This window comes from Rhopalosiphum maidis, chromosome 4 (assembly GCF_003676215.2).
Source record: "Rhopalosiphum maidis isolate BTI-1 chromosome 4, ASM367621v3, whole genome shotgun sequence".
NCBI lineage: Eukaryota > Metazoa > Arthropoda > Insecta > Hemiptera > Aphididae > Rhopalosiphum > Rhopalosiphum maidis.
The window spans coordinates 42,961,632-42,972,856 of record NC_040880.1 but is presented as its reverse complement, the minus strand read 5'-3'; the positions used below and the strand labels follow the sequence as shown (position 1 = coordinate 42,972,856).

The window sequence follows — 11,225 nt, the reverse complement described above, 5'->3', positions numbered from 1 at the left end:
GTAAATTGTATACCTATATACATATTGTACGGCACGGTGGCCCGTGGGTTTCCAGCTACCAACAACTTGACCTTTTTGTTCGTCAAATCTATCTATATGACTATATATATATATATATATATAAATGAATCGCTATTCAATATTCATAGTTAAGACAGGACGTCTGTCGGGTCAGCTAATAGTCTATAATATTAAAACTAACAGCATTAAATGGATTCTCTGCTGAACACAAATTTGTCATATTGTACGTTAGTAATACGGAGACAACTAGACAACACATGTGAGTACGACGTCCTTCTAACTGTGAGAGATTTAAAATGTTTTAAATAGAAATTTAAAAAAAAAGTTCAGCATAAGGCCATGTTATTTATTATGTTCAAATTTGATGAACTTGAATAATTTAACGTATAATGACGATTTATCCTCGAACTCTTTGTGTTTAATCAAAATATATTAATTCAGTGAAAACTGTCTAATGCGGAATAGCATGGGAGTATGGGACCTACCAAAAATTCCGCTTTAAGCAGTTTTCCGCATTATTGAATAAAACGGAAAAATTCCGGATTATAAATTTGTATACTTTGGCATTTTTGTAGTATTTGAAAGTTCGTCACTTTGTATGTACAGGGAAACTGTTTAGTGTAAGACTGTTGGTGCATAACTGTTTCACAGCTATTATGTATACGAGATAAGTTTGTATCACAGATACAATAACCAAAAATACAAATTACCTAACTGATATATTATGTAGTGCAGTTTTATCTTAATATTATTGTTTTACGATGTACCTATATCAACCTATATTAACTCATATCAACGTAACGTGACGTGTGTCATATTTTCGGCTTATGCAAGGTTTTTACTTGCATGGGACCTACAAAATCGTTCGTTTCCGCATTAGGAAGGTTCGTTTTACTAATGTTCAACGTCTATATAAAACTATAGGAAAATGTCGGGACCATAGAAAAATTCCGTATTAGATAGTTTTCCGTTTTATTCAGAGTCCGCATTACACAGTTTTCACTGTATTTGAAACTGAAATATCTTATTATTATATATTTTTATCTTTTTATGTATAAAAATTCAAAAATATACATATTATGTGTTATTTTTATTTTTCATGTCCAATTTTTAAATGATATTAGTTTTTTTTATTCAATTCAATTTTTAAAATATTTAGATTAATTTTAAGCTATTCATACTACGAACTTATTAGGCTCTACTGTTGAAATAGATTTATGTAAGTTAATATCAGGCATCAGCTAGTAATATTTTATGAAATAATATTATATAATATATGTAAATAATTTTTGTCAAATGTTTGTTCAACCTTAATTATTACTAATAGAAAAATACTTATTGTAATATTATAATTTTTAAATATATAATAAAATATACATATATTAGTCATCACCTACACTATATCGAGGTATGTACGTACACATTACAGCAGAACGAATTTTTCGGTTTTTTCGTTTGTTATATTTTATGTATATTATATATTTAATCATAAAAAAAATAATTTTAATTATTACATTAAAATGATAAACACATTTAACAGTACTGGTATTTTAGAACATAGTTATGATGTAACCGTGCATTGTTAAATGCATTTTAAGACAATAAAAACTATATATTATTAAATTATTAAATACATATATTAATATTTCTCTACAGTATAAAGACAGTATTAATATAATACTCTATGTATATATATGTATGAAAAATAAATTTAGTTTAGTTTTAAATCTAACAATTTATTATATTGGTAGCAATGGTTGTAAGTGGTCATATCATAATGATTACGCCATTACGGCGACAGACAAAAAGTACATTACGTATTTAGGTTTTATTATACTTTACAATTGTAATTTTTAATTTTTTAATACATAAAAAAATAATAAAATGTTTAATTAGTTTTTTTTTTTTTGTAATTTACTGTGATGAAATTCAAAAAGAAGACATAAATTGTAATATGACATCAAAAATTTGTGTAGGTAAAAGAAAATTTAGTAAGACATATTGTTTTTCCAGAATGCGTTGATGTATTATCTTATTGAAGATAGAGATATAACACATTATGATTATTTTAAATCGTATTACATAGTCTTGTCTAAGGTACCTATATAATAGTATCTACTCTACATAAAATGTTAATCAATTTCAGTCCTTTAGATAGGTACATATTATATAGGTTATAGATATATATAATAAGCGACTTAGATTTTAAATGAAATTAAGTTTGAACACTATATAATACCAGATATATGGTATAATACCCTCATAAGTTAAGGTTAACCCGTTTTCTAATACTATATTTCCTACTGAAAAATGGTACAATCTCAAGGCAATCATGATGGTCACGCTAAACTACTAAAGAAATAATTGTTGTAAACACCATATTACGATAAAGCAAATTAAACCAATCAAAATATATCAATAATTAAACTCTAAAACGAATTACTAGTTACTACCTCACCAATATTATTACCAATTATCCTAATCCAAGAATTAAAAAAGAGTGACTTTTGTACTCATTCATAATATATTATACTAACGAATTTTTTTATCTATAAAACACGAAAATTCTCAGAAACCGGTTTTTAAAGTCGCAGACTCGCATAGTAATATATTTTATATACATTTATGTTTTTAAACACGGATAAATAATTGTATTCCGATGTTTGTTTTAAGAAGTAGTTAAGTGACTATTTCCGGCAAGTGTGCATGCCAAGTGTTTATGCAGGAAATTAGAAAAAAATCTATTGAAATATTATACATACAAATTGTATGTTTTTAAATACCGCATGATTTGACATTTCATTATTCTAACAAATAATATTCGTCATTATTGACAATATAAAAATCAATATTATAAATTATAATAATATGATTTATATTTTATACTATTAGTCATTATTTATCACATATGGGTATTATAGTAAAATTGTAAGCACAGTGTTTTATTTGTTTCATATAAATGTAATAACTGATAAGACAAATATAAACAGACAAGAACAGGTACTTGGTACACATTTTCACAGTTGTATGTTGTATCATTTTTTTTTTTTTACTATGAATATAATTGAAAATATAACATAATGTATGAATGCGTACATTACAACTTATTGTATCTTTTAGTTTAAAGATATAGCTTATAAACGTTCAAAGAATTTTGGTATTTTAAGTAATCAACGAATTAATTATTTATATTTTACAGTAAAAAAGTAGGCGATAAAATGCGTGTTTAATTTTTATAATTTTAAAATAAAATAATTATTTTGCTTTTTAATATAGTATAATAATTGTGTGTTTAATGTAATTCTACCTAATTCTGTTTATTATTGTTAATTCTTCAATTTATCTCCCCATTCATGAAATATTTCAAATAATACTCCAATTGTCACTCCGTATCCTATTGGATAATTTTCACGGGGCTTTTGTTCGCCATCACTGCCCAATTTAATTGCACTATACTGCAAGTTATTTATTTTTTGAAATTGTATTTAGAATACTATTAATAATAATTTACCTTTTCGAACAGAGTTCTCGTCATATTATATCCCGCAAAATTTGTGTACACCCACGAACTGGCTAAATTGAATGCTACCTTTTGTGCTTTTTCACTTTTAGTCGAACGTAATCCAAAAATTATCATTGATTGTAATTGTGGCCAACAGTTGAAATAATCCCAGTCCAGACCAGTATTATACAAAGACGTTGGTACGCCTATATAAAGATATGTTATGATTATTGGTTATATAAGATATTTTCGATTTAAACATAATATTATTTAAAAAACATGTTGATTGATCTTATCCATATTTTACCAGTGTCGGGTGAGTTATTTCTAAAATGTACAGAGAAATGTTATTTATTAATTAAATCAAATTGTTATGATATTTGGCCTTTATTCTTCAACAAGAGAATAACTAATAACTACCTACATTTGTTGGTGCAATTTTAGGAAGTAGGTACTTATGTGCTCAGTGCCCCTAGTTTTTAAATAAGCACCATCGTCGTGTATGTCTATGGTTTATTAGTTTTTCTATTGTTGATAATAATATTAACTATTGTCGAAGCAATTGTTAAATATAAAAATACTTGATTATTCAATTGGCGATATTCCTTCCCCCATTACGGGTTAAGTTTCTCATCGTGTAATCCATAATCATTGACTAACTATAAAACAGAGGAATCTAGCACCTCCAATTTTTTCCCTGCTTATATTATTTTCACATTAGGTACGTAAAAAAGAAATTGTTAATTAGTCCAAACCAGTATTTCTTATGAATCGTCAAATAATAGTACGTTAAAATGTTATAAATAGTTTATTATTTTTAGTTAACTATGAATTTTAAATGTTCGACTTTTTGTTGAAGTCTTTAAACAAACTTTAATAATGTAATCGTTATTATATATAATATATGAATTAATAATTGTATACTCTCACATATATAACGAGGTGTTAAATCTTCATTTATAATATTGTTTCTTATTAGATACTCCACCGCTGAATCGCCGTAAAATTCACTTAGTTTATCGTCATAACTTCCAGTCCACAGAGGTGCTAAATTAGACGCATAAAAATAATTACGACTTTCTGCTATCGTTGTGTCAAAATCTAACCATATCTTTTCATCCTCATTCCATAATAACTGTAACAGTTAAATAATGAAATACGTATTAATTAACATAAACATATATTATAGAATTATCTATAATGCGAATTTATTTAAAAACACTTACTGCGTTTATTCCGACTTGATAACGATAAGCGAGTTGTTTATAAAAATCTGAGTTAACTTGATCATTAGCAATGAGATACATGTTTGATAGAATATTGGAGTTTGATTGCATTATAGAGTTCAATTCAACGTATGCAAAATTCAGTGGATTTGTTTTCAGTAATGTCTCTGTGAATTTTAAATATTTTAGAATTCTTAAATACCAATAAATACGATTTAATAAGAGTAAAAACATAAACATTTTAAACACTGTTTAAAATCTGTAGTTATTAAAATGTTTAGTAATTCAAATTTTTAAATGTACAACATTTTATTTATATAAGTTGCTATCATATATTATAATGCCAGTTGTTGATTCGGTGATATATTGTTTTAAATATTTGTTGTCAATTTGTATCAATATGTATAACAAAATACAATTTGATGGAAATTTTTGGATTCCTTGATAGTTTCATTAATAATATACATTATTACTGACATTTTAAGTATATTTAAATAGGTATGATATTTTACTTCTAAAATCATTATAATGATTCCGATTGTGGAAATGTTTGCTTGAAAATCCCCAGCCAGATTCGGAGGCAGCTTTTACTCTACGCAAATATTCGTCTTGATCTTGAGTAGTAGGCAAACTCTTTGCTATGTGTACATCATTACTTAAAATATAAGGTATTTAATAAATTAACGATGATATTCATTAAAATACATTTTAAAGTTTTCTTATGATTTACCTATACATTTCAGGACGAGGGTCAAATGTATCGCTCATATAATGAGTCATGATATAAGTATTACCAATACTTTTTACCTTAACAGTTCTGTATTTTAGCCAGAACATCATTTCCGAATCTAAGAGCTGTAATTAGAATAAAAGATAATTGTTTTAAATAAAAATGTATTTGGTACTATTAAAGTCTTAGTTTATTTAGTAATTCAATTTTTTTTCTAATGAGATTATTGATTTCATTTTTTTTTACTGTATAATACAATACAATATAATACAATTTAATAGGAAAATATAATGAAAGTTATGAAAATGGAAACAGTGTTTACATATGAACTCGCCAAGTACAACAGATTTTGAAACACTATAAAATACTGCAATTATCTCGACGATTTAACATAAATATAATATTTTGTTGTTAATTTAAATTAGTATTTTTCTCTGAGAAGTGAGAGTGAAGAGTGAACATCACTGATAAAAATATTAAATAGATTAGGTATTATTTTATTATTAAAATTTAGATAATAGTTTAATTTATGAAGATAAGTTTTAGGTACCCCAATATTATCAGTTATAAATTTTTCATCTTTAGTATATGTATAATAAGTAGCCATCATTTGAATAAGAAGTGGAGGTTGTGATCTTCCTACATAGTATATTCTATTTCCCATTAATACATATCCATAGTTTTGAATTATATAAAGAAAATTTTGTAAAATCCCTTTCACGGTAGTTTCCATTCCACATATTAATGCTCCTAAAAAATAATATTATAAATAAATTAAATATGTATATATTTAATAATATTTATAAAATATATATACATAATAATAATAATAATATATATAATTAATTACCTATTATAATTATAGTATATAGTATGTATAGTGTAGTTTGTATATATTGTGATATATTGTAACCTAATAGTAAAACCCATATAATATAATTATATTGACGAAGGTCAGTTTTTAATATCATCAATTTCAGTTAGTAAGTATAGTAAAATTTATTGAGTTCATACTTTAATTTGAAAATGTTTGTAGAGAATTTTTTCTTTTTAATTTCTTCCAATGAGATATCTTTATTATGAAAAAATTACAATCTATACAAATACATTTCACGTAATTTATTTAAAATAATATCATTGTGACTTATGAATGACATAACAGGAAGTCTCATAATTTAATGTTGAGATACCTGGTGATATAGTTTATTAAATTATTAGATCACGGCATCAACCCTGTACTATAGTAAACTATCCGTAGGGGATATTTTGCAAGATGTGTGTTTTAGGAGATTTATGAGATGAATTAGTTAGGATTTGAATAAAGTTTTAGTTTGAAACTTAAAAATGTAAAAATGTGAAGCAGTTTTGTTGATTAAATGGATATTAAAATTGAATTGAAAAATTGTATGTTGTTGCAGTAAAATATTTATTTTAATATTAAAATGGTCAAGTATATTATTTAAATCGAAATATATTTTTTTGTGAATTTGTAATAGTGCAGTATTATGATGAAAAAATAGAAAAAGTTTTCTTAGTTTTTAAATTACACTGAAAAAGTACCTATTAAGATAGGAATATAATAATAATAAGTATCATATTATACCTTTTATTATCCAATATGCATCCCAATAATTAAATTCATTTTGAGATTCCATGTTTACAAAGAATCCGTTAGGTACATATATCATTGAGTAAAGATCTTGGTTAATTTTAACGTCTAGTGATATTTTTTTTGCCAATTTATTCCAAAGCTGGTTTATTCCCGACAAGAATTCTCTTTATATAAAACAATTGTAGTTAAACACTTTAGTTTTAGTTAAGTATATACATCTTTATTGTTAATGAAAAAAATAAAACCTAGTATTACTGTTTAAATATATTTGAGAAAATAATAAGTTGCCATCACTCACCAGTACCATATTTTATTTGAATTTGTACTGAAGGATTGTTTATTAATTTAATTCTGAATTTTAAATTATTAATTACCAAATCTACCTAGAAGTCTAGAACACATATAACCTATAAGTACTATTCGTTCGAAAAATTATAGGTACTTCCGAAATATTTGATAGATTTTTAGATTTTAAGCGGAGCAGCAATGGATGTATATTTGGTCTTACTATGATGTGTGCGTATGTTTTTATTTTTGAGAATAAATGTTATTACCTTTAAAAGAATTAAAAATGCTTTAATTTTCATCTTTGATCTAGTTGGTACTTAAGGGAATGAGGGTATTCAACATTAAATAAATTATCCATTTTTTTTAACAAAAAAGCAATTAACTTTTGCTGTATAGTAAATTTTGAGAATACCTAATCATTAAATGTAAGTATTGAAATTAATGTGTTAAATTTGAGTTTATCAATACATTGTTGTTAATAAAAAAAAGCTATTTAAACGAAAGAAAGAGATGGACATAAAAATGTGAATAACACAAAAACATCTAAAACTAGTCTACAATAAGTAATGTTTTTAGAAAATTAACCAGATCACATATAAAAAAGATTTGGTATTTTGAAACAATTAATTAATTAAATACATTATTGATTGTTGAAGTTAATCGTTTAATAAATATAACAATTGTGTTTGAAAAACATAAAATGTATTTAAATCCGTTTTGTATTATTAAGATTTTAATTCAAAATTTGAATAAACGAAAGAGGTAAAATGTATTGTTTTGTTATCAACAACACAGGTCTACAAATCAAGTCATTAGTGGTACTTGGTATAAGTGGTGTAATGCTTTTGAATTTTATGAATTTATGATATTTTTTTTAAAAATAAAAATAAAACGTAATATATTATTCTGCAAACGTATTATAAGTACTATTACTAACCGCTTTGCTGCGTAGTTGTAAGTCTCAAGTGTACTTCGTTATTTAGTAGGTCACTGTAATAGATATAAATATATAATATGTTAAATTTGAATTGAATAACAATAAATTATTGTCTGAAAAAAACGGATTTTCTACTATAAATAATGTCAGCATATAAAAAAAACGTGGGCATAACTTATGCTTAGATAGTTAGATGACATAAAAACATATAACGTATAATCAATTTCGTCAAAATTTAATCTTCAAACGTCTATATAATCTTTGTGAAATTGTGTTCGACTTTTATTTTTTTATTTTTCAAGAAAACTTAGACGGAATTTTGTATTGCATTTTTAATATCAGGTATGCTTAGTAAAATTTCTATGAATTTTTTACTACAAAATAATTTGCTGTTTTGAATTTTTAATAAATTTTATAAAAATGAAACTTTAAAGTCCCTATAGTTTTCATTTTTGAGATATTACAAAAACAAAATTTATTTTGTAAAAAACTGTTTTTGTACATATATTTTCGTTTAAAAAATTTTTTTTTGGTTATTTTGAAAAATTCGTTTAGTTTACTTTTGACATCTTTTCCTCCCGTAAGTACCAACTAGTAACAAGTTATAAATTACAATCAAAAACTACCCTCAACACTCAAAATCAATTTTGATTACTTCAAAAAAACCTAACCTAACGATCAATGATCAATACATACATCACTCTACATCTAAAATTTTTATTAAAATACTTACTTATATGTATAATCTTGTACATATTCAATGATTGTTGGATGATTTCTGAAATCCGGTATTAACCAGTTATCAAAAGTATGCTGTTGAAAGTTATTTGTTACAAATTTATTTAGTTCTGATAATGGTATTTCGCCATTAAAACTTATATTCAATTTACAAAAATTAGTGAATATACGTTTTTCTAATTTTTTCATTTTCAGGTCCACAAATATTTTAGACGATCCAAACACTTTTGAAAGTTGGATTGTACGTAGAAATTCGCCTTGGCAATATATTAGACTATGAACAATATATATTAAATATAATATAATATCCCATGTAATTTATGATTTAATGATGATAATTTGTTATTTAAATATCTCGTTAGTTAAGAAGTACGTTATATTCATTAATATATTAGTAGACATACAATTATATGTTGAATAAAATAATAAAAAATACTGTATTTTTTTTAAAATAAAATACAATTATTAAGATAGCTTGTTTTTACTAAAACAGAAAACATGTTTTTAGATTCTAAGCGAAGCGATGAATTTATTGATTATACAATGGTGTGTTTGTTTATTTTGGATTTAAATATATAATATTGTTATTTAAAGTATTAACATAAGTAAAAACTATTCTATGAGCAATTGCTACTTCGAATTAATAACGAGAAAGTAAAATATTGAAATGATTTTATCCATATTTTTTCTCACTACATCAATAATAAACCTTTTAAATATTGAATTCAAATTTACATCCATCACAGTGACTGACATGACATCTACATTTTTCTGTACAGCAGAGATTACCTATTTGTAAACCTTTTTAAAATTAATTTTGTTGTTTGGTTAAAAATATTTTCCTTTAAGTTCAAATTAGAGCATTGTAAGAGTAACATTTGTAGTAGGTATGAATCAGTATGCAGTTTATATCATGCATAATACGACTGCACCACTCGGACAATAGATATACGTAGGTAAATGAAAACAATTTTATTTTCAAGTATAGATAATGATTATTGATTAATATTTACTTTAATAGTAAAATATGCTTGTTTATATTACCTTGGGCAAATATCATAAATAGGCGGTGAATGAAAAGGACTACGCAGTAGATTTTGAGCTGAAAGACAACCATCTAAAAACATAATTAATAGATATGTACTATACGTACATCGATACATTTTTTGTTTTAAATATTATTTTATATGCAAGTATTAATTTCGTGACTGTTAATAACTACAAGTAAGATGCACTATATACTAATTAGTAATTTAATATTACTTTTTAATTACAATTTTTGAGGATCAATTTATTTTGAAAAAGCAATACACTATATACAGGGGAATGTATAACAATAACGATGATCCGATATTCCAAAAATTAGGCTTGATATTTTTTTTTAGCCATGTTAAGGAAATATATGGAAAAAAATATCATTTGAAGATTGAAACTTATAAATATTTTATTATATTATAATGAACGTGGAAGAACATTTTTAAATTTTGGTATTAAAAAGCTCATACGTGTTTAAAAATGGTTGAATATTAATGTTTTTTTTTTTAGTAATAACAGCTAGTTCAGAATTATTGAATTAATTAACCTAATCATTCTGTATATACGTATATTAAATAAAATGTTATTAACAACCTAACCTAACATGGGTTATTTACACAAATGTTTTGAACAGTTGTTTTATAACATTTTTATTTCAATAATTCAGTTTTGACCTTAATAGGTACAGTAGATGTTTAATACCGATAACAGATCAGATCAAAAAATATTTATACAACCCTATGCGTGTAGTATTTATTTATTTATGTATAATAAACGGGTATTAACCCTTTAGCAATTAGAATAATTATAACAGAATTTGGATAAAAAAAGAAATAAAAATTATTATGGTAAAATTTAACAGCTAAAGAAAGAATAAATATATAGTACAGTAAAACTCATTAATTAACAATAAATGGTTACACAAAAAGGAAAAAATAAGAATAAAAAATAAAAATAATATTTATGCAAGAGAATTTAAATTTAACGCAAAATAAACATTTTGTCTAAATACAAAACGCGATATAATAGCAAAAAAATCAACATGATCCATTATACTGTTAGCTAAAGTTAGAGCTCTGGGGGAAAGCGAGGTGGAAGTATAATTATTTTTGGAAAGAAAAACATGAAAAAAATTA

General features: G+C 24.5%; 1 protein-coding gene across 2 annotated transcripts; it reads right to left on the bottom strand.

Moving 5' to 3' along the window:
- Positions 1 to 2,924: 2,924 nt before the first annotated feature.
- LOC113557087 (trehalase-like) lies at positions 2,925 to 10,284 on the bottom strand. Of its 2 annotated transcripts, XM_026962392.1 has the most exons (10): positions 10,099 to 10,217; positions 9,050 to 9,328; positions 7,083 to 7,255; positions 6,030 to 6,229; positions 5,480 to 5,604; positions 5,262 to 5,404; positions 4,750 to 4,916; positions 4,454 to 4,658; positions 3,533 to 3,729; positions 2,925 to 3,476 (listed from the first exon to the last, which is right to left on the bottom strand). In XM_026962392.1, the coding sequence occupies exons 1-10, from the start codon at positions 10,215 to 10,217 to the stop codon at positions 3,348 to 3,350; spliced, it is 1,737 nt and encodes a 578-aa protein (XP_026818193.1). In that variant the 3' UTR covers positions 2,925 to 3,347. The 2 variants fall into 2 exon arrangements, with proteins under 2 accessions (XP_026818193.1, XP_026818194.1); XM_026962393.1 differs by lacking the exon at positions 9,050 to 9,328 and having other exon boundaries at positions 10,099 to 10,284.
- Positions 10,285 to 11,225: the final 941 nt, after the last annotated feature.

Bases quoted from the DNA above. Each gene is read 5' to 3' on its own strand.
- LOC113557087 (XM_026962392.1), bottom strand. From the start codon at position 10,217: ATGTATCGATGTACGTATAGTACATATCTATTAATTATGTTTTTAGAT. The intron at 4,917-5,261 runs GTAAAATATCAT...TAAAATTCACAG, and splicing joins TCATTATAATGATTTTAGAA to AGACATTACTGAAAACAAAT. The intron at 3,730-4,453 runs GTGAGAGTATAC...ATCTTTATATAG, and splicing joins TTTAACACCTCGTTATATAT to GCGTACCAACGTCTTTGTAT.